A 26469-nucleotide genomic window follows, 5' to 3' on the forward strand; every position below is an offset into this window, starting at 1 on the left:
ACGTGTGAGAGCCTGTTTGTGCTTTCAAGTTCAATAATCAAATGTTATGTATCTTTTTATCTAAAGGAGAAGGTATTCCAAACTGATCTATCCTTGCCACTCCCAGTCTTTCCTCAAAAAATATGACTAAAGCCAATACAGTACTGTTATTTTCCAGTATTTGTGGAGGAATAACACACATTATATCGAAAGATCTCAGTTTGTTAAAGAATATGACAATGTATTAAAGCTCCAGAAATTGAATCAATGGTTTACGCATTTAGAGTGAATCGGATCACATATGTTCACACTTTTCTCGTCACAATTCAACTCTATGGAATAACACAGTAATTACAATAAATAGAAAATCAGTCTTGGGGAACAATTTGAAAAAAAGGCCAGTCAAGTTCATTCACATCAAACTCTCTCATCTATGTCTTTAGGAACCTTGATTTGTGTACTGATGCACAGACTAGTCATGTCGTAACACGAATGGGCCATCTCCAAACTGTTCCCACAAAGTTGGAAATGTCCAAAATATTACCCCGTGAGCTCCAGTGAAAGGAACTCTGAATGCTTCAGCATACCAAGAGATTTTGGAGAGTCAAACAGTTTCGGGATTACCCCTTCCATTTCCAACATAGCAAGGTCCATAAAGACATGGATGAGAGAATTTGGTATGGATGAATTTGACTGGCCTGCACAGAAAAAAAAAAAAAAAAGCCAGTCGCTGTCTGATTGGGCCTCCTCATCGTCGCTCATTGATGACGCATTTCTGGCTACACAAGATACCCACGTAGTTTCGAGGCAGGACACGTATGTGATTCAAAACGTTTATTGTGGATCTTTTTTTCACGTATACGATTTAAAATGTTTTGAGTAAATCTTGTATTTCACGTATACGAGTTAAAACTTTCGTGTGAATCTTTTTGGCACTAATCTGGTTCCATAGACACGCCCCACTGCAACATGATTGGCTCCTGTGTCGCAGGAATGTATTGCATTTGTACGAAATCAAAACAAAGACGTTTGTCATGGTTAGGTTTAGAGCTATGGTTGTGACCTAATGCGGTTTAGGGTGGGGTAAGGTTAGGATTTTGGAGGGTTAGGGTTAGCTGGAAATATATTAACACCGCCACACTTAAGGTAAATATTTTACCGTCAGGAAGCAGTAGGGCGTGTTCTAAAGGGTTTCTACAGCCAATTATAGTGCAGCGGCGGGTCTCCTGGAGCCAGTAATATTGGAGCAGGGCGCGTCCTGCCTAGAAACTATGTGGGAATCCTAATTACGCTTCCCTGACACGTGTGTCGCACTAAATCGAGCTGAAGAGGGGAAATAACAACTGAATTCACCTTTTTGGCTCATTAATTTGGGTGTCGTTGTTTTTTCTATATTCTCGACAGCTTCCACGTCTAAACAGTCAGGATGGTGAAGCCTCAATTCAAGGGGAAAAGCTCGATTAATCCCTCGTCGTCCAGCAGCAACCCTGGTAAGTGAGCTAACACCGCTAGCCGCAGGGTTTGTTTACAGTTAGTCAAGTCACATTTAACGTCAAGGCTAATGTCTTGAAATTTTGTCCTTTATAATTATTTATGTGTGAAAAAAAAGTTTAACCACTTATTTCAACTCGTAGCGGCTGCGCTGAAAGATTGAACTGTTTATTTAGTACCTCGTAGACACATGCTGCCATTACACAGCGATCACACAAATACACAACAAAACGGCTGTAATGTTTTTTTCTTGTGGTTGAGTAGTTGTACACCACTGCAAACTACACTACCACAGTAATACGCATATAAACTAAGCATTATTCATTTGAAAAGTCACGTTTACTTTATATAATTGTTGGTCTAGTCTAATGAGCTGATAATTGTATGAATTGTCATATAATGTAATTTGTAAATTTCTAAACTAAATTTGTGTTTTTGTCAGATCGGGTCAAGGGTGCTGGCGGCACCAACATGAGGGACCGCGCCACAATTAAGCGTCTGAATATGTACAGACAAAAACAGCGATGGTAACAGACAGATTAGATTCATTTTTTGTATGTGTGCTGATGGTGAATTAATATAAGATGTCGGAATGTTGTGATAAGTGCTTGTGGTTGACTTCAAACTGTCTTTTTGCTGCCAGTAACGACAGAGGAAAAGTCATCAAACCTTTACAGTACCAGTCCACTGTGGCACCCGGGACAGTGGCCCGAGTCGAACCCAACATCAAATGGTTTAGTGAGTTCACTAACACATTTTCAGTTGTTTTCAGTTACACTTGTGTATGTATAAATATAAATTTCTTTCACATATGTACCTTTGGTGGCAGGGTGGCCGACTGGTTAGAGCGTCTGCCTCACAGTTCTGAGGTCTGGGGTTCAATCACCGGCCCCGCCTGTGTGAAGTTTGGATGTTGTAAAAAAATGTTACATTGTTTTTGTTTTGTTTTGTTATTGGGTAACAGATCCAATCGACCCAGCGACATTGTAGCTGTTCCTGAGAAAAGAACACAAGGATTTAAATTGAAAACTGTTGTCTTGCAGCAAACACACGGGTAATCAAGCAGTCCTCCCTGCAGAAGTTCCAAGAGGAGATGAGCGCCGTGCAGAACGATCCGTACCGCGTCGTGATGAGACAGAGCAAACTGCCCATGACGCTGCTGCACGACCGAGTCAAAGCGCACGTTAGTGCAAGCTAAGCTCACATTATACATTGGAACCTTGAAGGCTCTACTTTATTAACTGTACGGGTAACTTGATAAAGTTGTACCCCCAAATGAGCTACTGTGCCCCCTGCAGTGTAGCCTTTTCATGGCAAACTTAAGTCAAACTTAAGGCTTCATGTTGAGTGTGAGAGAGAGCTCGTACTCGCATTTTCTGGCAATGCACGTGTTGGTGTGAGTCAGTTTCGGTTTCTCTTTGTACTTAGACTTGGATGGCTTAATCTTTTAGATTATATACTGTAGTCATGGTATTGGTAGGCTCACCCAGGCCTCCGTTGCTGCCCAAGCGGAGTTCATCCATTTTGCAGAGCATATTTTGCGGTCAGTTAAAAGTGTTGTCATTCATGTTTACCTTAGTGTCCCCACACGGCTCACATGGTTCCTACCATGAAGGTACATGCCAGGCTAATGAAGTGGTACGAGTGTCGTAGCATTAGAGCATTTTTCAGAATCAGAATCAGAATCATTTTTATTTGCCAAGTATGTCCAAAAAACACACAAGGAATTTGTCTCCGCCGCTCTAGTACGACAACAGATAGTCAATTGACAGAGAACACTATTGAGACATAAAGACATTGACAAAAAAAAAACAGTCACTGAGCAATAAAGGGTTGTTATTACCTTAACACTTAAAGCCAAATAATAGTGTTACACAGCTTTCATAGTTGTAGTTCCTCGTGTAAACAACCTTTTCTGCTCTTCTTGGCAGAACTCCAAGGTGCACATTTTGGACACGGAGGCTTTCGAGACTACGTTTGGGCCCAAAGCTCAGAGGAAGAGGCCCAGTCTCGTGGTGTCCGACGTCAAGGACCTGTTGGAGCAAGCCGAAGCTTCGGCCATGAGCTACAACGTTGACAAAGACAAAGACCTGGTGACTGAGGACACAGGGGTCCGGTAAGGCCCGGTGGTGCATAAAACCTTTTCCACCTTATCGACCGGGTCAATAAAATACTGATTTGTGACTTCCTTCTTTTTTACAACAGTGACGCAGTCCGTGAGGAGATCTTCAAAAAGGGTCAGTCCAAGAGGATTTGGGGAGAGCTTTACAAGGTATACTTTCATCCCGACATGAAGCTTCGAAAGTCAAGCACAGTTTGAAATTTCTTTTTTTTAGGAAAAATGTGTTTAAAGTCACACAAAATATCATCATGCCATAATACAATATCCACTTGTCCCACTGGTTCAAATCACTGTTATAGGGGGCCTCTTCTGTCTTATGCAACTAGCCAGTGCTGAGTATGACAATCTTTGTTACAATGATGACGAGGTTAATCAAGGGCTACTACTATCCCAGAGTGTGAAGGAAAAAGCGAGCTCTTGAAAAGATTCTATTATATTTTCACTCATGGAGGCAGCACTTCATCATCACCAAGCAGCCGAATTATACTTGTTAGTTACTGTGGCGTATCAAGCATTTGGCGCATGCATTGTGATGTCACAATTGTGCAATGTTCCGAAAGGCTAGCTTTTTGACATTTTTCCAGAAACTGGTAGCTATCAAAAGATTTCCTTGGTTGTGTAAGTTCACACTTGATCTGTGGGCAGGCACTGCAGAGAGCCTACTATTAACTATTTGTAAACAGGCCACAGCACGGTGTGAGACTGGTTAGAGCGTCTGCCTCACAGTTCTGAGGACCCGAGTTCAATCCCCGGCCCCGCCTGTGTGGAGTTTGCATGTTCTCCCCGTGCCTGCGTGGATTTTTTCCGGGCACTCCGGTTTCCTCCCACATCCCAAAAACATGGATGGTAGGTTAATTGACAACTCTAAATTGCTCATAGGTGTGAATGTGAGTGCGAATGGTTGTTTGTTTGTATGTGCCCTGCGATTGGCTGGCAACCAGTTCAGGGTGTACCCCACCTCCTGACCGATGATTGCTGGGATAGGCTCCAGCACACCCGCGACCTTAGTGAGGAGAAGCGGCTCATAAAATGGATGGATGGATGTAAACAGGCCATTAAAAAGTGAATTTTCTATAGTGTTTTAATTATCCTTACAAATGACACTTTCTTAAATACACTGTCTTAAGGTCTTGTTCTGTTTGTCAAATGTAGAAGACATCTTCACTCTTCAGGCACTTTAAATGGAAACTGCTTTTTAAACATCTTAAATTGGCCCTGAAAAAGTTGGACCCTGGAAGAGATTACAGTATTTCCATAATTTCCTATGGTGAAAATAATTCCCCTGGATTGGATTGTGTTCCACTGTACATTCCCATTCATTGTGTAATTTTGATTTTCATTGCTGTTGTGAAGGGCAGCAACTAACGATTTTAATAATCAATTAATCTTTTATTTTCCATCTGTTTTCTAAAAAAAAAATTAAATAAGACTGTTTCAATTTGACAGTGCATAAACTGAGTATGATTTCATTACTGAAAATTGGCAAAAAATGTTGGACATTGTAATTTAAGGTAAAAGCAGATGTTTGGAATGAGGATTTGGACATTTTTAAGTTAAACAAACGATTAATCAATTATCCAAATTGTTTTTGATTACTTGTTGATTAATCAATGAATTGTTGCATTCTACTGATTTTACTCTTTCCCCTCCTCAGGTCATCGACTCGTCCGATGTCGTGATCCAAGTGTTGGATGCCCGCGACCCCATGGGCACACGCTCGCAGAGCATCGAGTCCTACATCAAGAAGGAGAAGTCGTGGAAGCACTTGATCTTTGTGCTCAACAAGTGTGACCTCATCCCCACTTGGGTCACTGTAAGACCTTCATTTTCCCTTAAAACACTCCACCCAAGAGCAGCTAGACTGAAACATTTTTCCTTTGCTGAACCAGAAACGCTGGGTGGCGTTGTTGTCCCAGGAGTACCCCACCCTGGCTTTTCATGCCAGCCTCACCAACTCGTTCGGTAAAGGCTCCCTTATTCAGCTCCTCAGGCAATTTGGCAAGGTAAACCCACTACAGCCCTTCTAAAACAACCCCAGTCAACTGAAAATTGCCTTTTTTTTTTTTTCTCCTTGCAGCTCCACACGGACAAGAAACAAATCAGCGTAGGCTTCATCGGTTACCCCAACGTGGGCAAGAGCTCTGTCATCAACACACTGCGCAGCAAGAAAGTCTGCAATGTGGCGCCTATCGCTGGAGAAACCAAGGTAGTGTTTCTGTTCGCTTGGTGGAAGATTGGCAAATTAAAATCCTTGAACTATCCACTCGACCAATCAGTAGAGCACATTAAGAAAGGAAATAATCCAGTTTTGCATACAAATGCATAATATCTCTCCTTTAAAAATGTCCCAGGTGTCTAAATTAAAGGTCTCTTACATTTTGTGATGTAAGTGCACAAATGATAAGTAATCTAATATGCTTGACATCCACTTGCAACACTCTGGTTGACACCACTCAGATTTGGGGCAGTTGTTCTGTCTCATGCAATTGATTCACTGCTCACCCCACCTGCCTGTGCTATGCCTAGTAGGACTTACTATGACAACCTGGGGCATAGATAGGGCGTTGTGACTAGGCGATTGGCTACTTCTCAAAGTCTGAAGAGAGAAACTAGCCACATCAAGGGTGCAAAAACCTGCTTAGTATTTTCCCCCATGGAGGTAGCGGCCATGTTGGGAAGGTCGTCGTTACCATGAAGGCAACGGCGCGCTTCTCATGTTTACATTTAGACAAACAAAAACAACAGCTTTCATGTATTGTAGTATTTGTCTGGCACTGTCTGCCCAAACGTGGATATTTCAGCTCACTTATAACTTAAGAAAACACCGTGCAATAAATTGCAGGGTTATTTTGGAGTTTTGACTGTGCATACACGCACACAGTACTTGAATAATAATTTCAATTTGTAATTTTTACTCTTAAGTAATTTTTTTGGAGGACTACTTTTTACTTTTACTCGAGTCACATTATTGTCAAGTAACAGTACTCTAATTTGAGTATGTTTGACTACTCTACCCACCTCTGGAGCAGGACATCGTCTATTGCTACTCTTACGTTTAAGCAACATTTTTGCTCATCAGATCAGCCAGTTTCGTATTTGTTGCACTGGTCTTCCGTATTTTCGCGTTGAGGTGCTGCGGTTCCAGTGGATCCGAGAAGCACACGTAACATTGGCGACAAGCGTTGATCCGCTAGTGCATCTTGTATTAATTAGGAAACGCGGCTACAATTATCTAATTTAGTTTACGGATGTTAATGTTAAATTTATTAAGTGACGTAGCTATGTTAAGGATTATCTCACAACACAGAATGAACTAACTTCAAATTCATAAATGGCCAATAAACACAGAAAAATATATTAACATTTTCCTGGAGGACACATTTGGGATTAGTCGGTAATGACAAGTCGGTAAATGAAGTGAAACATACAGTGATTTTAGTTCATTCTTTTCCAGAATGAGATCGCTTAAAGAGGAGGATGCTTTTCATCTGGCACAGCTTGAAGCAGGCATCAGGTGCAGGTGGAGACGGGCCTGTCTCAAGTTGGAGGCCAAAACTAAAAAAAGCAAAGAAATTAGGCAAATTTAATTTTAGCCTTAATTAAATATGTGGCTTGGAAGTGATAGGCCAGACATTGCGTCATCGTTGTTGTGTTGAAATGGCCTCATTCCAGGTGTGGCAATACATCACTTTGATGAGACGAATCTTCCTCATTGATTGTCCTGGCGTGGTCTACCCTTCAGAGGACAGCGAAACTGATATTGTTCTCAAAGGAGTGGTACGTTTAACATATTTTCTAATTTTTTTAAGTGTGCGTGAAAAGGTGCATGACTTAAGCTGCGCCCTCCCAACTCCTCATGAAGGTGCAAGTGGAGAAGATCAAGAACCCCGAGGAGCACATCGGCGCGGTTCTGGAAAGGGCTAAACCAGAGTACATCCAGAAGACCTACCGCATCCCCACGTGGAGCTCAGCGGAGGATTTCCTCGAGAAGTTGGCGTTCCGCACTGGGAAACTTTTGAAGGTGTGAGGAGGCGCTTGGGAACGAAAGCTCTGTATATGATGGGGGAACAAAATTATCTGAGCTTTTTTTAATTATTTTTATTTCATTATAATTTATATGCATTCCTATTTAGAATATTTTCAGGGCTGTTCATTCATTTACAATGTTGTTTTGCTTTATCCTAGTGTTGCAGTCCTTTGCAATTTTTTTCATGTAGGCTATTTTATGGCTAGTTGACACATTTTTTGAGAACTACTTTTAAACAATATTTATTTGTTTATTTTAAATAACTAACTAAAATATAACTAAAACTATCCATCCATTTTCTACCGCTTATCCGAGGTCGGGTCGCGGGTACAGTACCTTTAGCAGGGACGCCCAGACTTCCCTCTCCCCAGCCACTTCATACAGCTCTTCCGGGGGGATCCCGAGGCGTTCCCAGGCCAGCCGAAGGATGTAGTCTCTCCAGCGTGTCCTGGGTCGTCCCCGGTGTCTCCTCCCGGTGGCACGTGCCCGAACACCTTACCAGGGAGGCGTCCGGAAGGCATCCGAATCAGATGCCCTAGCCACCTTATCTGGCTCCTCTCAATGTGGAGGAGCAGCGGCTCTACTCTGATGACCAAGCTTCTCACCCTATCTCTAAGGGAGAGCCTGGACACCCTGTGGAGGAAACTCATTTCGGCCGCTTGTATCCGGGATCTTGTTCTTTCGGTCACGACCCACAGCTCGTGACCATAGGTGATGGTAGGAACGTAGATCGACCGGTCAATTGAGAGCTTCGCCTTTCGGCTTAGCTCCTTCTTTACCACAACGGACCTATACAAAGTCCGCATCACTGCAGACGCTGCACCGATCCGCCTGTCGATCTCCCTTTCCATTCTTCCCTCAGTCGTGAACAAGACCCCAAGATACTTTAACTCCACCACTTGGGGCAGGATCTCATCCCCGATCTGGAGAGGGCACGCCACCCTATTCCGACTGAGGACCATGGTCTCAGATTTGGAGGTGCTGATTCTCATCCCAGCAGCTTCAGACTCAGCTGCGCACTGCTCCAGTGAGAGTTGGAGATCACGGCTTGTTGAAGCCAACAGAACCACATCATCTACAAAAAGCAGAGATGCAATACTGAGGCCACTAAACCGGACCCCTTCTATGCCTCGGCTGCGCCTTGAAATTCTGTCCAATAAAGTTATGAACAGAATCGGTGACAAAAGGGAGCCTTGGCGGAGTCCAACCCTCACCGGGAACGAGTCAGACTTACTGCCGGATATGCGGACCAAACTCTGACTCTGACAGCCTGTATCAGGGGGTTCGGTACCCCATACTCCCAAAGCACCCCCCACAGGACTCCCCGAGGGACACAGTCGAACGCCTTCTCCAAGTCCACAAAACATGTAGACTGGTTGGGCGAACTCCCATGCACCCTCAAGGACCCTGCCGAGGGTGTAGAGCTGGTCTACTGTTCCACGGCCAGAACGAAAACCACACTGCTCCTCTTAATCTGAGATTCGACTTCCCGACGGACCCTCCTCTCCAGTACCCCTGAATAGACCTTACCAGGGAGGCTGAGGAGTGTGAGCCCACTGTAGTTGGAACACACCCTCCGGTCCCCCTTCTTAAAAAGGGGGAACACCACCCCAGTCTGCCAATCCAGAGGCACTGTCCCCGATGTCCACGCAATGTTGCAGAGGCGTGTCAACCAGGACAGCCCCACAACATCCAGAGCCTTTAGGAACTCCGGGCGAATCTCATCCACCCCCGGGGCCTTGCCACCGAGGAGCTTTTTAACCACCTCTATGACCTCAACCCCAGAGATAGGAGAGCCTGCCTCAGAGACTCTGCTTCCTCATGGGAAGGCGTGTCGGTGGAATAGAGGAGGTCTTCGAAGTATACTCCCCACCGACTCACAACGTCCAGAGTCGTGGTCAGCAGCGCCCCATCCCCACTATACACAGTGTTGGTGGTGCACTGCTTTCCTCTCCTGAGACGCCGGATGGTGGACCAGAATTTCCTCGAAGCCGTCCGGAAGTCTTTCTCCATGGCCTCACCAAATTCCTCCCATACCTGAGTTTTTGCTTCAGCGACCACCAAAGCTGCATTCCGCTTGGCCAGCCGGTACCCATCAGCTGCCTCAGGAGTCCCACAGGCCAAAAAAGCCAGATAGGACTCCCTTATGCTTGAACATGGTGTTCGTTATGGACAATCCATGATGAGCACAGAAGTCCAATAACAGAACACCGCTCGGGTTCTGATCGGGGGGGCCGTTCCTCCCAATCACGCCCTTCCAGGTCTCACTGTCATTGCCCACGTGAGCATTGAAGTGTGAGGCGGATGTGCTAACCAGTCGTCCACCGTGCCTAATGTTTAATTGTTCTAGATATGTAATGATTTACTTTTCTCATCTTGTTTACAATCAGTGCTTTGTCTTTCTTTCTCAATCCCTTCTAGAAACTTTGTTCTGTTCGACTGATCGACTCTGATTTTCATTAAATATCCATTATAGTACTAAGAAACCACAGCGGAAGCTTAAAAACTCCACTGTGACAAAGTAAAACTGTTCCGGCATAAAAGGGATACAGATCCTCCATTCTGCTTAATAGCTGAACAGGACCAAAAAAAAAACTTTTGTATTGTTAGCGTGTTTTTTTTTCACATTTTATGATGAAATTATATTTTCATGTTTTGCCATTTTTAATTAAAAAAGAAATATATTTTTATATTTGTATTTTATATTTAGCATTTTTTAATGTTATCTTTCAAGATATTCATGTTTTTGTGTATTTGTTCTTTAATTTTGTCCACATTTGTTTTTTTTATATTAAATGGTAGTATATTTTTTATATGTAGGTGTCTTTTAGATGTATTTAAAACCAATTTCAATCTTCTCACGTTTTTAAAATGTAACTTTTTTCAAATATATTAAAACAATTATATTACCATATTAACTTTTTTTTATATAAAATGTCATTTTAAAATACATTGTGAACAAAGTTTTTATAATCAAATATTTTATTTTTTGTATATTTGTGACAAATGTGGTGTGTTGTATTGTGCAGGGCGGAGAACCAGATCTGTCCACGGTGTCCAAAATGGTGTTAAATGATTGGCAGAGGGGGCGTATACCTTTCTTCGTGAAGCCTCCAGGGCCTGAGGGTGACCCAGAGGTAAACGTTCTATAGATTTTATACCTATCAATAAGCCTTTTATATCACCACGACCAAATGATGTTACAGTTCATCCTTCTTTTTTTTTTATAAAACCATTTAACAAGGAACCTTTGCCAGTGAAAGTGCAGGAAGTAAAAACAGAGGCGACTGACCTCGCTCCTGCCGCCACTGAAAATGAAGAGCAGCAGAAGCAGCAACAGAAAGAGCAACTTCACAAGATTTTGTCCAACGTGCGGCAAAACTTTGGAAAGATCAACGTGGCGCCAGAGTACAATGAGGAGGACCTGGTCCCTGTGGAGATGCCCGACCTGGACATGTCCGACATCTCTGGCTCAGAGGCCGAGAAGGAGGAAGGTGAGCTGGATGGTGAGGAAGAGGAAGTTGTAAAGGCAGACGATGAGGAGAGGATCAGTGAGCCAGCTGGTGAAGAGAGTCCTGTCATTGGGAAGAAGAATTCCAAGCAGGTGATCCGCGAGCTGGACGAGAAGATCGCCAAGTACAAGCAGTTTCTAGACCGAGCCAAGTCCAAGCGCTTCTCCGCCATCAGGTCAGTGAGCTCGAAACCAAACTTTTTTTTCGAGACACATGGGAGGACACCACATTTCGATCCCGGGAACTTGAATTTTGGATTACTAATGTGAGTTTAGACCAAGGGTGTCAAACTAATTTTAGTTCATGGGCCACAGTCACCCCAATCTGATCTCAAGCGGGCCGGACCAGTATACCCGTGGCCTATTGAGTCATGAATAACGATTATTCAAAAATTTTCCCTTTGTTTCGGTGCAAGTATTTATGAGTACATTCTGAAAATATTCACGTTTATCGATTGTTTGTTGCAAATCTTGTTGCAAATTTTCTGTGTAGATTCTCAGGTCATGGTAATCCGCAAAGGTTGAGTCAAGGCAACTGTACTGTTCTTGTTTGTTGAAGGCGTTTCAACTTTAAGCCAAAAGACTATTTCAGTTTTAGGTATGGAGTCTCCCTATTTTAGCATTTTCAGAAGGATTCTCTCCAAGCTGGCAAATGTTACGGAACGTCCATGTTTTGTTACGTAAATCACTGAACATTTGAACGTTGACTTGTTACGGCCATAACACTTATTGTTACGGATATTGGGGAAAAGATTTCCAGCATCCGACGTTGTCGCCGTGTCCACATTGAACAGCTGCTTGGTTCACGCTATTTTATTACGCTGCTTGGGTCACGCTATTTTATTGGGGGTGGTCTCTTTGCGTCTGGTGTCAACGCATTGTAAATCATCAAATTCTGGTTAAGGAGGACCGCTGGTTTGAAAGAGATGTAAGGGAAGCCATCTTTGTCAAACTAGATAAGCCTTCTCTAAACCATATCAAACTCTCTCATCCATGTCTTTATGAACCTTGATTTGTGCACAGGTGCACAGTCCTGTTGAAACAGGAAGGGACCATCTCCAAACTGTTCCCACAAAGTTGGAAATGTCTGTTCACAACTGCACAAAGCAAGGTCCATAAAGACATGGATGAGAGAATTTGGTATGGATGAACTGGACTGGCCTGCACAGTCCTGCCCTCAACCCGATAGAACACCTTTGTGTTGATTGAGTGGACAGTGAGCCAGGCCTTCTCGTCCAACATCAGTGTGGGACCTCACAAATATGCTCCTTGGAAGAATGGGCAAAAATTCCAATAAACTCACTCCTAAACCTCTTTGAAAGTCTTACCACAAGAGTTGAAGCTTTTACAGCTGCAAAGGGTAGACCAACATCATATTAACCATGTGGATTCAGAATGGGATATCACAAATCATAATGTGAGTCAAGACAGGTGAGCAAATAATATAACAATATTAATTAAATATTAATATTATTATTTTGCCAATATTGTGTGTGTATACTATGGACTCAATTTGTAGGGCTGAGGCTTGCTTGCTTAAAACCTGGAAATGCTTTATTGCTGTTCACCTGAGTGGGCGGGTACCAACCACGAAGTAGGCGGGTACTTGAATATAAATTGACGAAACTACGTCACAACGTTGGCGATTTCAAATCCACTGGTTTTGCAAGCCTTATTCCATTTGTTGCCTTTTGCAATAATTAGACAAACCGCATAGAGATCAAACTTAAACCATGTCACAGACTCATTTTGACCTATGTTACACATAAAACAGGAGAAAAAAATTATTTTGTTGGCATGGGATCTTTAATAATGCTTAATAATTTTTTCATCTGATTGCTGAAATCGCTGAGATAATCCGTGGAATACGCTATTCTTAAAATAGTCGATAGCTGCAGCTCTACTGTGGTTAACTTAATGCAGAGGCATTTCAACTGTGACAGAAGGTAACAATGCTAAAAAGGAGAATTAATGGGGAAATCAGGGCTTGCTGTCTCTTCATAGTCACTAAAATAGATAAAAACAAACAGAACTTTTGGCGGCACGGTGGATGACTGGTTAGAGCGTCTGCCTCACATTTCTGAGGAAAAGGGTTCAATTCCCGGCCCCGCCTGTGTGGAGTTTGTATGTTCTCCCCGTGCGTGCGTGGGTTTCCTCCCACCTCCCAAAAAACATGCATGGTAGGTTAATTGAAGTCTCTAAATTGCCCGTACGTGTGAATGTGAGTGAGAATGGTTGCTTGTTTATGTGTGCCCTGCGATTGGCTGGTGACCAGTTCAGGGTGTGCCCCGCCTTCTGCCCGATGATGGCTGGGATGGGCTCCAGCACTCCCGTAACCCTTGTGAGGATAAGCGGCTCAGAAAATGGATGGATGGAAACAGGACTTTTTCTTGTGGGGCTCGTTTGTAGTTCAAGGGGGTTCAGAATACCCAGGGTTGGGAGGGTCACTTTAAAAAGTTAGACTACAAAGTCGGTTAAAAACTGTTTAAAAAAATGAGGTCGGCAATATAATCCAAGTACCACAATGTTAATCTAATTTGATTAATTTCAATTACTTTTGGATTACTTTAACACCAAATATGACAAAATAAATTTCTGTATCAATAAAATATATATTGATACACGGAGCACCCAGGATTCAAATCCAAAACCTCAGAACAGTGAGACAGACGTGCTGACCTATTGTTCACTCTGCTGCCTGGCTTCATAACAAAGTTTTTAAAACCTTTCCACATGACTCATTGTGTGTGTCATACCGAGTGAAATGAAAAAAAAGAGGAGAAATTAAAATTGATGAAGGCCACCAATGCAGTTAGCGTAATTTATATCTTAACCCCTTCCTTCACTGACACACACCTCCCACTTTATGATACAATGATGCCTCTCCTGCATTAAAATTGTAATCCTGCAAAAAAAAATTCAAATTTGAAAATATTTTCCCTTTAATCTGTTAAAAATTTCTTTAATGGAATCCAGTTACCTTTTTTTGTATTTTCATGACATAATCCCTTTAAATGTATTCCATTACACCCCAAGCCTGATGATAACAAATATTGTCTGTAATGTTACTCAAACACGGTGGATAACCCCTGTCACACTTCAGAGGTCGTGGGTTTAAATCTAGGCTCCAGCCTTCCTGTGTGGAGTTTGCATGTTCACCCCGTGCCTGTTTGGGTTTTCTCCAGTTACTCCGGTTTCCTCCCGCATTCCAAAAACATACATGGTAGGTTAATTGAAGACTTTAAATTATCAGTAGGTGTGAGTGTCAATGGTTGTCTGTTTGTGTCCTGCGATTGGCTGGGGACCAGTTCTGGGTGTAGCCTGCCTCTCGCCCAAAGTCTGCTGGGGTAGTTCTTCAGCTCACTCGCGACCCTAGCGAGGATAAGCAGTACAGAGAGAATGGATGATGTTACACGAACAACGCACACACTCATTTTCATCCTTTTTTTTTTTATTATTATTAATTCAGTGAAAATTTGTGAAACTAACCCCACCTATTACCTTCTTTTAACAGGATACCGAAAGCAGATTCGGACAAACTGTTAACAGACATCAAGACTAAACAAGCACAGATGAAAGGTAACCAATAATCATGACTTTAGCTTTAAAATGCTTCATTTGGGACAATTACGACCACAGCAAAGGCACTTACTAGTGGCATTTATTGATTTTAAATTTTTGACATTTTTATATAGTTTTGTGTTCATACCACTTGAGAGCTCAACATGTTCCTAAAATGTTGTCTCTTGATAGCATTATTTTAGAACTGTTTTTAAACAATGTTCAGTTTTTAATTTACTTAACAACCATACACTTCCATTCATTCTTGAGTGAGCCTTACTTACAAAATCGTTTGCCGTTTTTCCTGACCTTTTCTGTAAAATATAAAGAGTAGCTGCTCTTATCTTTTTATTTTTTTAAATATTTTTCCAGCTGCTACTCATAGAAACAGGAAGAGGAAAGCTGACGACGAAGACGACCAATCCTACAGGCAACCCAAACTGTCATCCAAAGAGGTAAAAAAAAAACCCAACAAAAACTCATTCCCACCTGCTCCCATTTATTAAAGAATATACACTTAAATATTTCTGTTTGTTCACCTCTACAGAGAAGAGCGATTGATCGCGCCCAGCGCTCGAAGAAAGTTGGCTTGCGCTACTATGAAACGCACAACGTGAAGAACAGGAACAAGAACAAGACAAAAGACACCCAAGCACCAACCTCAGAGGGCAGAAAAGCTAAGAGAGCTAAACGCTAAAGGGTAGCAATTAAATATATTTAAAAGAAAATACTTTCAATTATCCTTTATTTGAAATGTAAGCAATATTTGATTGTCTAAAGTTGATTTTGACCCCCTCAGGGAAATAGTCTGGCCTTAATCTTAATGTACAGCTATTATTTGGACTATACAAGCTCGCCCTTGACCCTCGTGAGGATAAGCGGTACAGAAAATGGATGGATGAAAAATTTTACTTGCTTCAGTTTATAGTCACATAATGAAGTTACAGGAAGCGTTGCAGCTTGGACGTTACTTCTTTGGTGTGACCATCCCTTCCAGCTGGGCCTAAATGGGAATAACAGACATTAAGATGGGAAGGGAAGCCGTGAAAGGAAAACGTGGTACACACACAAAGATAATCAGGCTGTTTTTGTCCAGATTTTGCCCCTTCCCAACCAAGAATGACAAATGCCATCGTACAAGATTATCCTTTGGTCAGAGGGTGTGTTTAGAGTGAATTTGTCCTAATGATAGGGTCCGAAACGGGTAGGGGCCGACAATCTTAAATATTAATCGTTCAATATTTACGGGCAAAAAATCCTCGTGTGTGCACGCACGCGCAAAGCCGGGTCATGACTACATGAATTGTGAGATGAAACAGAATGTAGTTAATCAAGAAGTAACCTGACCGAGGAACAAGAAAAGTGCCCATAAATAAAAAAACAAACATATCCTACGCGACGATGATCCTATTTTGTATAAGTGGGTTCACCAGACAGCAAGAAGTATTTTCCAAAGCAAGTGTTTTTATTGACTACTACATCATTTCACAACACACTCACACTTGCGGTCCCTTCGGTGACACTCAGGATACATCGGCCAGTGTTGTTTCTTCGTTTTTGTTAGCTCACGTTTCATCATGTGAGATTTATGTCTTGGAGGAGTGGATTCGAGTGCGGTATTGGAACAAAATATTTGTGTGTGATGTTCTGTGTTGAGATTATCGTAGCACACAACAAGCAACACGTATAAAAAAAACAATTTAAATATTTGAAAAGTCCTTGTGTGTGTACCAGGCCGAAGACGCGTTATACCTTGAGCTGTTGGTTGGTCCTCTTTAGAAACTGAATTTGCTCCATGTGTTTCTTTTCCTGCCCTTCCCATTTTTCCTCGTTCCTTTTCTCGTTGGCAATCCATTCGGCCTTCTGCTCGTTCAACTGCTTTGTCAGATCCTGTTTCTCCTTTTCCAGATTGCTAATCTGGATGTGTAAAAGGCGGAAGACCAATCAGTTATGTGTCACATATTAAAGTAGGCACATTTAGTGTTTATATATATATATATCAAAATTAGGGATGTCACAATATTCACGATATCGTGAAATTAAAAGTTTATATTCTGGTGGTCATGTGTCGGTATGCAATAATAAACTGTTGTGCTTAAAATTTTGTTTTGGGAGGTTTACACGAAACCACGCCGCTTAGCCAGGCTGCTAGTGCGCGTCACTTTCTTATTTGAGTGTAAATGCACCCGATTGGACGCATAACCCATGTGACCATGTGGCTACGTCACAAGAAATACACTGATTGGCCCACATGACCGAAATTGGCGTTGGAAGGGATGCAGAAACATTGCAACTTGCTCCGGCGAGCTACGTCTGTCGGAGCGTCGTATCACTAATCGGTTGGGCAAGAGGCACCTTATTGTTCGCACCGGCCTCTGTCCCAGCAAGCACAGGCCGGGATTGACTGCCGTAGACCTCCGCTTCACGAAGCCAGCATCCTGGCTCGACTCGTCGAAGAGACGATCCAGCGAAGCGTATCACTCTTTAATGATGTGCTAATGAGTGTTTATTTCAAGTCAAAAGTGGTGGGTGAATGAACATCACATGGAGAGAGAATAACGATTCAGACTCCTGTTACAATATAGCCGCCTGGCAATGCATCCCAGTTGTCTCAAAAAATTTTATTAAAAAAAATAGGTCCACTCTTGTCTGTACAAATACAACCAACATCAATGCCAAAATAAATCTCCTAACATGCAGTTACAGTACTTTCCTCTTTTCAAATGAAATGTCCAGATTTCAAATGAAAACATATTACAGAGGCTGCTCAGAAAAATAAATCATCCTACATGATCACTAAGCGGAGGAAAATAAACTAAGTAAGAGTTCCATGATTATTTCATTTATTGTTACATGGCTGTTTCTAAACCTGTGTTCCTGCATTTCTGATTTGATTTGAATTTTTTTTGGACTCGAGGAAATAAATCACTGTTAGCAGGCATTATCCTATTTCTAATGTTTTAAATAATATAAAAATATGACAAATACTTGTTAAAATAGTGAACAGACAATTTCTCAATGGACAGTTTTATTGTGAGCCTAGCATGATTATTGCTGCAGCAATAATAGTGTTTTGGAGGTGCAGTATACGAATGTAAACTTTGGATGGACAGGGACAGAAGTGCACAGTAATATATGCAGAGCTGCAAATCTATAGAAATTCACTTTCAGAACAATTTGTCTGAATTTCCATATTTTCAAAATGTTGTCAAGAACAGTACCGCAGGACAGTTATTGCAATATATTAATAGGATAAAAGTAATTATCCATACTGTTCAGTTGCACAACATAATCATTATTGTATAATCGTTAATAAATTATGGCTTCAATATTTATTTTAGTATTTTTATTGCAATAACCTTGTAATGGCGGACGCAGTTGCAGCCTGAATTGAAGTATGAGATTGAAATTTTAATGTGCCAGTGACAAAAATATCTGTCTATAGATTGATTCGCCTCTACTAATTCTGTTTTCAATCTTGGTTTAAAAAAAAGAGCAAATCGATGAAATCAGAATAATCAGATCTCAAATGTCGATTAAAACTCAGCACTCTATTTTGCAAACAAATAACTTGCTGATAGATTGAATTGGATTGTTTATCTAAGTTTGTGAATGTACATGTTTAGATGTCTTCTCTTGCATGCTATTTATATTGCATATTTATATTTCCTAAAGTCACTATTTCTTACTGATAAGTTGGAAATATCCCCATTATGGGACCAATAAAGGTTATCTTATACTGTATTACAAATATCAATAATAATATACTTTTATCCTGACCCCGTTCCCAGGTGACGTCTCCAGTGACGTATTAATTCATTTGCGGTTCAGAGGACGTGAATTATTTTACAGATGTGTATTAATTGGCTCTTTTCATCAAGTTCATTTTTTGTCAACGTGGCCGGACACAGTGCCGTGCTGGCCGGGAATGTCATCCAGGTCATTTCATTCTCAGAGCATTGAATCAATCGCAACTGGACGGTTCTGTTTATCTTGTATTTTTTGCCTTTAAAAACGCAATCTGATGAATGCAGTAAAGTGCACTGAGGTATGCAGATACATACTGTACATTGGTGAAACCAAGCAACCACTGAGCAGACTCATAGCACAACAAAGATGGGCAAACTCCTCAGGTTAAGACTCAGCTGTCTACTGGCACCTCCAAAAGAAACCGCATTCTTTTGAGGACAACATTTTTTATATTCTGCACAGGAAAAACGGATAGTTTGAAAGAGGCGTGAGAGTCCATATACACAAAGGTGGAAAAACCATTGCTTAACAGAGGAGGAGGCTAACAACATCACCAATCTCCTACTTACAATACTGTCCTTTCATCCATTCCCAAGAAACTCAATAATTCTGCTTCCAATGAACAGCACGGCCTCCTTGACCGTTAGTTAACTCCACGACCACTTTACAACTGAATGGAATATCAATGAGGGAGTTTCCACCCTACGACTCTGGTGGACTGACAATACCCTCTCGGCCAGCCGGCTTAATGGCGCTCCCCCTTTTCTGCATTCCAAAAGAATGATTCCTTACGTGGTGTGGGGCATGTCTCTTAAGTTGGAACATAAATAGTTGAGTTTTCCCACACAAACACTGGCTACTGCATCCTAACTATGCCTTGTTGCATGAACTGATGAAGCCTGCTCGGATGAGAGGCGAAACCTCTTCTAAGACAAACAGTCTTAAGTCTGAGACGATCGATTCAATGCCCTGAGAAAGTTTGTGACATGCTTTTGTAAAAATACCCCAAGGATCAAGAATTATAACACACTTGATACATTCCTTGTCTCGCTGAAATTAGCCTGCTTTTAGCCCCATAGCCCCCTTTCATCGCCATGTCGACCGGGGTTGGAGCCTGAGCCTTGTGGCTAGAGCGGCTTCTACTTACGGGAGCCGAGCCCAATGTGCTAAATAAAAGTGAGAGCCCATGAAGGCACTAAAAGCACTTTCACTCATGAAGGCAGCACTTAATGCACTACTCTTTGTGTATGTGGCAAATGGACACAACACAGAACAAATCCGCCGCCACTGGGTCGTCAACTTCACTGAGCAATCGCATGTTTCACACGTCAAAAGCTACTTGTCAACACTGTTCTCTACTGATCTTTGTACTGGTGTTGGCGCTCTGACGTCACTCCGCCAATACCTCTCCTATTTGAAGCGCCATCTGTCAGACAGCAACGCCTGTCCTGAGTTGTAAAACTCAAGGTGCGGCGCCACAATGGCATATGCCTGCTTTGAGCATCGATTGCTATACGACACGGCGTTCAGTCATTGTGGCCTCACAGCTTGTACTGACGCACGCGCACACCGTGGGTCTTGTCCTCCGCCAAATCTCTGAGACTGATTCACCGAACCGTTGGGGTTTGATCAAACCCAGGTTCAGAACCACTGTACTCGCGGGAGCAGAACCCCAGAGTTGGAGGGGGGGGGCTGAGGTCGAGCTCCCATATAGAACATTTTTCATTTTCACTCATGGACATAGCACTTCATACACTTGACTGTGAATGTGGTGAATGGGCACAGTGCCAAACAAATCCACCATCACCGCATCAACGACATCTTCATTGAGCAGTCACTTATGTTCCGCTTATTAGAAGGTACTTGTCAACGTCCTTACTCTACTGCGGGGTCAGCTGAGTAGTGCTTACATTCCCATGACAACCGAGGCCTTTTTTTTTTAAGACAAGTGGTTTCTATTTGCAGAAGTGGGAGCCCAGCCCCACGGTGGGCGACTGGTTAGGGCATCTGTCTCACAGTTCTGAGGACCGGGGTTCAATCCCCGGCCCCGCCTGTGTGGAGTTTGCATGTTCTCCCTGTGCCTGTGTGGGTTTTCTCCGGGCACTCCGGTTTCTTCCCCCATCCCAAAAACATGCATGGTAGGTTAATTGACAACTCTAAATTGCCCGTAGGTGTGAATGTGAGTGCCCTGCGATTGGCTGGCAACCAGTTCAGGGTGTACCCCGCCTCGTGCCCGATGATAGCTGGTATAGGCTCCAGCACGCCCGCGAACCTAGTGAGGAGAAGCGGCTCAGAAAATGGATGGATGGATGGGAGCCCAGCCCAGATTGTCGGGGTAAAAGGTAGGCACACAAAGATGAAGTAAAAGCATTGATTATAATTTCACTCGTGAAGGCAGCACTTAGCACAACGCTAATCTGTGGATCCAATAAAACACAATGCTGCTGTGTAAATTTATCCAGTCGCGGCGCAACAACAAGCAAAAATCTTGAAGGGCTTGCTCGCAAAAATATTTTGAGAAGTTGGCAGATAAAAGATTAATTTGGTTCTTATATTTTACACTTCATGGGTAGGCAGGGACTCCAGAGACTCAACTATTTGTATACAAATTGACAAGTCAATATTCAAGTTGTAGTCCCTGTTAAGGCTGCTGTCTGCAGGAGGTACAGCTGTACTGCAATTAGTAAATTCCAGTGCCAGAAATAAAACATATGTGATCCAAAATCTGGTGCTTGCTTACTCTTTGCCGCATGTCCATCTTGTCCTGCTCGGCCTGCAAGGCTTTCCTCATGCCGAAGACCACGCTGCTCTCGTAAAGGCTCTGGTAAGCTGTGATGCTCAGTTGAATCTCATCTCGGACGCGCAGTAGCAGGAGGCCCCGCTCAGTGCAGTTGATGGTCACCTGTCGGATCAGCTCGTCTGAAAAAAAAAGCAAAATTGATAATTGATGGATGGGAATTTTTTATTGGGCAGGACTACTTATAGAGTATTCCATGAACCTAGCATGCATGTTTTGGGAATGTGGGAGGAAGCCAGAGTATGCAGAAAAAAAACTTGAGAGAACATGTAAACACACATTAAAGCTGGAGCTGAGATTCAAACCCAAAATCTCAGAACTATGAGGCACACATGTGAACCACTACTGCAATGTGCTGTCCGGATATTTGCATCCTACTTATTCATTCACTTATTACTTAAAATATTGTTTGCTTAAAATATTGTAAACATAATTACTTGGTAGGCCAGAGTGTGTCCCACTTCTCTCGCCAAAAGTCAGCAGGGATAGGCTCTCGCTCACCTGCGACCCTAAACTGTCCATAGGTGTCTGTGCAATTGTGAATTCCAAATTTGTGTTTTCAAAATCAGGAAAAGGATAGCAGCAGATCATCAGGTTGCAAAATTGGACATTGTTCTTAAATTGTTGGAAAACAAAAAGCTCCAAAAGACTAAATGCTAATTTATTGAATTTAAAAGTTAAATACAGCTGAACTGTACTTAAATGCACTGCACTGTATTAAAAAAAATACTATTGGACATTATTTCAGTGATTCTCCTGCATACCCCTAGAGGGTCCCGCGTGCCACACTTTGAGAACAACTGCTGTAATATGTCTACCAGTGTCTCAGTTGTTGATTGATTAGATTTCTTTGACATCTTGGTAGCGTTTGCGTGAAAACTTCTAAGAGAATTGTCATTGGTAGTTACCAAAACACTGGGAGTACAGCTCCCTGCGCACGGGACAGATGCCTGTCTCCAAGGCCCGCTTCTGCTGCAACTTCCTGTCCAGCACTTCCTCCAGGTTGACCACGTCGGCCCGTGTACACGGCGCAGTGGATACCCGCTGCACCCACAGCTGGTTGCCCTCCAGACACTCCCTAGAAGTAGGTTACAAAATGCGTTTGTTAAGGTGTTGTGAAAGAGTTTGTGATCTGGGTGTACCCACCTGGGTGGAAAGATGACGTTAAGGATTTCCTCATCTTCAGGTGACCCTGATTTTGTTTTCGGGGGAGGAGGCACAGGGGAGTCAGCAGGCTGTTGCGGGCTCACTTTAAATGGGCGCACCTGCAGGATACGTAGTTTTATTCACCTTGACGGGTTATTTTTAGGTGATAGGACTACTTAGACGCGGACGCGGGCCACCGGGGGCCCCCACTGGAGCCAGGCCTGGTGGTGGGGCTCGAAGGCGAGCGCCTGGTGGCCGGGCCTGCACCCATGGGGCCCGGCCGGGCACAGCCCGAAAGGGTAACGTGGGTCCCCCTTCCCATGGGCTCACCACCTGTGGGAGGGGCCATAGGGGTCGGGTGCAGTGTGAGCTGGGCGGTGGCCGAAGGCGGGGACCTTGGCGATCCGATCCCCGGCTACAGAAGCTGGCTCTAGGGACGTGGAATGTCACCTCTCTGGCAGGGAAGGAGCCCGAGCTGGTGTGTGAGGTCGAGAAGTTCCGACTCGATATAGTCGGACTCGCCTCCACACACACCTGGGGCTCTGGTACCAGTCCTCTCGAGAGGGGTTGGACTCTCTTCCACTCTGGAGTTGCCCATGGTGAGAGGCGCCGAGCAGGTGTGGGTATACTTATTGCCCCCCGGCTCGGCGCCGGTACGTTGGGGTTCACCCCGGTGGACGAGAGGGTAGCCTCCCTCCGCCTTCGGGTGGGGGGACGGGTCCTGACTGTTGTTTGTGCCTATGCACCAAACAGCAGTTCAGAGTACCCACCCTTTTTGGAGTCCTTGGAGGGGGTGCTGGAGAGCGCTCCCGCTGGGGACTCCATTGTTCTGTTGGGGGACTTCAATGCTCACGTGGGCAATGACAGTGAGACCTGGAAGGGCGCGATTGGGAGGAACGGCCCCCCCGATCAGAACCCAAGCGGTGTTCTGTTATTGGACTTCTGTGCTCGTCATGGATTGTCCATAACGAACACCATGTTCAAGCATAAGGGTGTCCACACGTGCACTTGGCACCAGGACACCCTAGGTCGCAGTTCGATGATCGACTTTGTGGTCGTGTCATCGGACTTGCGGCCGCATGTCTTGGACACTCGGGTGAAGAGAGGGGCGGAGCTGTCAACTGATCACCACCTGGTGGTGAGTTGGCTCCGATGGTGGGGGAAGATGCCGGTCCGACGTGGCAGGCCCAAACGTATTGTGAGGGTCTGCTGGGAACGTCTGGCAGAATCCCCTGTCAGAAGGAGTTTCAACTCCCACCTCCGACAGAACTTTGCTCATGTTCCGGGGGAGGCGGGGGACATCGAGTCCGAGTGGACCATGTTCCGCGCCTCCATTGCTGAGGCGGCCGCCCGGAGCTGTGGCCGTAAGGTGGTCGGTGCCTGTCGTGGCGGCAATCCCCGAACACGTTGGTGGACACCAACGGTGAGGGATGCCGTCAAGCTGAAGAAGGAGTCCTATCGGGCCTTTTTGGCCTGTGGGACTCCTGAGGCAGCTGATGGGTACCGGCTGGCCAAGCGGAATGCAGCTCTGGTGGTCGCTGAAGCAAAAACCCGGGCATGGGAGGAGTTCGGTGAGGCCATGGAGAAAGACTTCCGGACGGCTTCGAGGAAATTCTGGTCCACCATCCGACGTCTCAGGAGAGGAAAGCAGTGCACCACCAACACTGTGTATAGTGGGGATGGGGCGCTGCTGACCTCGACTCGGGACGTTGTGAGTCGGTGGGGAGAATACTTCGAAGACCTCCTCAATTCCACCGACACGCCTTCCCATGGGGAAGCAGAGTGTGGGTTCTCTGAGGCGGGCTCTCCTATCTCTGGGTTTGAGGTCACCGAGGTAGTTAAAAAGCTCCTCGGTGGCAGGGCCCCGGGGGTGGATGAGATTCGCCCGGAGTTCCTAAAGGCTCTGGATGTTGTGGGGCTGTCCTGGTTGACACGCCTCTGCAACATCGCGTGGACATCGGGGACAGTGCCTCTGGATTGGCAGACTGGGGTGGTGGTCCCCCTTTTTAAGAAGGGGGACCGGAGGGTGTGTTCCAACTACAGGGGGATCACACTGCTCAGCCTCCCTGGTAAGGTCTATTCAGGGGTGCTGGAGAGGAGGGTCCGTCAGGAAGTCGAATCTCAGATTCAGGAGGAGCAGTGTGGTTTTCGTCCTGGCCGTGGAACAGTGGACCAGCTCTACACCCTCGGCAGGGTCCTCGAGGGTGCATGGGAGTTCGCCCAACCAGTCTACATGTGTTTTGTGGACTTGGAGAAGGCGTTCGACCGTGTCCCTCGGGGAGTCCTGTGGAGAGTGCTTCGGGAGTATGGGGTACCGAACCCCCTGATACGGGCTGTTCGGTCCCTGTACGACCGGAGTCAGAGTTTGGTCCGCATATCCGGCAGTAAGTCGGACTCGTTCCCGGTGAGGGTTGGACTCCGCCAAGGCTGCCCTTTGTCGCCGATTCTGTTCATAACTTTTATGGACAGAATTTCTAGGCGCAGCCGAGGCGTAGAGGGGGTCCGGTTTGGTGGCCTCAGTATTGTAGCTCTGCTTTTTGCAGATGATGTGGTTCTGTTGGCTTCATCAAGCCGTGACCTCCAACTCTCATTGGAGCAGTTCGCAGCCGAGTGTGAAGCGGCTGGGATGAGAATCAGCACCTCCAAATCTGAGACCATGGTCCTCAGTCGGGAAAGGGTGGCATGCCATCTCCAGGTCGGGGATGAGATCCTGCCCCAAGTGGAGGAATTCAAGTATCATGGGGTCTTGTTCACGAGTGAGGGAAGAATGGAACGGGAGATCGACAGGCGGATCGGTGCAGCGTCTGCAGTGATGCAGACTTTGTATCGGTCCGTTGTGGTAAAGAAAGAGCTAAGCCGAAAGGCGAAGCTCTCAATTTACCGGTCGATCTTCGTTCCTACCCTCACCTATGGTCATGAGCTGTGGGTCGTGACCGAAAGAACAAGATCCCGGATACAAGCGGCCGAAATGAGTTTCCTCCGCAGGGTGTCCGGGCTCTCCCTTAGAGATAGGGTGAGAAGCTCTGTCATCCGGGAGGATCTCAGAGTAGAGCCGCTACTCCTCCGCATTGAGAGGAGCCAGATGAGGTGGCTGGGGCATCTGATTCGGATGCCTCCCGGACGCCTCCCTGGTGAGGTGTTCCGGGCATGTCCCACCGGGAGGAGACCCCGGGGACGACCCAGGACGCGCTGGAGAGACTACATCCTTCGGCTGGCCTGGGAACGCCTCGGGATCCCCCCGGAAGAGCTGGATGAAGTGGCTGGGGAGAGGGTAGTCTGGGCGTCCCTGCTGAAGCTACTGCCCCCGCGACCCGACCCGGATAAGCGGTAGAGAATGGATGGATGGATGGAGGACTACTTAGAGTTACAATTTTTTTCCAGAGACCCCCTCACAATCTTAACGCGAATAAAACATAACCACCATGTGAACCCCTAAATGCCATAGAAATGTAAAAGTTTGCCCATTTTTTAGATACAAATATATTTTAAGGAGAAAACTCATAATAATATCAGTAAGTCATTTGTTTTTAAGAAAGTTGTATAGATCCCAGTTTGAGGACCATTGCTTTGCAATACTACCAGTGTTAAACACTTTCACTGTTTATATTGTATCATTTTTTTCTATTCTCTTTTTAATCCGCTGTTATAGCTTTTTATTCTTCTAAAAGCCCTATAAGAACAGGTATCATGCAAATTCGCTACACGCACAACATACTTGCATGGGAAGCGTGTTCTAAATTGTGTGTATATATTTTTTCATTAATTAATTAATGTTCACTCCCATAAAAACAACCGCCCAAGTTAGACAAAAGGGTAAAACACAATGGTTAGACTGTCTATAATTATGTTTGAGCTATATTTCTCAATTATTGGTAGATAATAATTAGTTTCTTATTTTTACATCATTTTTGTGTCAACTTACCTTTACTGTTTTCCTAACCCGGCCTTTGCTGATTGAAATCGGAGTGTCATATTTAAGAAGGGACTCTGTGGGCTCAATCATCTTTTTTTTTTTTTTTTTTTTTTTTAACGATATGAGAAGATATCAATGTTTAGTAAAAACTCCAACAACAGGTTGGTTACGA

At 44.3% G+C, this 26469-nt stretch overlaps 2 protein-coding genes across 2 annotated transcripts; one reads left to right on the forward strand and one right to left on the reverse strand.

The window, feature by feature from the left end:
• Positions 1–1230: 1230 nt before the first annotated feature.
• Positions 1231–17519, forward strand: gnl2 (G protein nucleolar 2). Its single transcript, XM_061776692.1, has 16 exons — positions 1231–1469; positions 1913–1997; positions 2114–2208; positions 2514–2653; positions 3402–3586; positions 3676–3742; positions 5247–5405; positions 5482–5595; positions 5670–5798; positions 7265–7369; positions 7455–7613; positions 10649–10756; positions 10864–11306; positions 14645–14709; positions 15064–15146; positions 15239–17519. Exons 1-16 carry the CDS (start codon positions 1406–1408, stop codon positions 15386–15388), a joined length of 2151 nt encoding a protein of 716 aa, XP_061632676.1. The 5' UTR covers positions 1231–1405; the 3' UTR covers positions 15389–17519.
• LOC133479406 (axonemal dynein light intermediate polypeptide 1-like) lies at positions 13757–26387 on the reverse strand. The gene is made up of 7 exons (XM_061776385.1): positions 26307–26387; positions 22385–22503; positions 22147–22316; positions 21182–21360; positions 16444–16608; positions 15608–15694; positions 13757–14502 (listed from the first exon to the last, which is right to left on the reverse strand). Exons 1-6 carry the CDS (start codon positions 26385–26387, stop codon positions 15659–15661), a joined length of 750 nt encoding a protein of 249 aa, XP_061632369.1. The 3' UTR covers positions 13757–14502; positions 15608–15658.
• Between the last annotated feature and the right edge of the window lie 82 nt (positions 26388–26469).

This window comes from Phyllopteryx taeniolatus, chromosome 6 (assembly GCF_024500385.1).
Source record: "Phyllopteryx taeniolatus isolate TA_2022b chromosome 6, UOR_Ptae_1.2, whole genome shotgun sequence".
In the NCBI taxonomy this organism is placed as follows: Eukaryota; Metazoa; Chordata; class Actinopteri; order Syngnathiformes; family Syngnathidae; genus Phyllopteryx; species Phyllopteryx taeniolatus.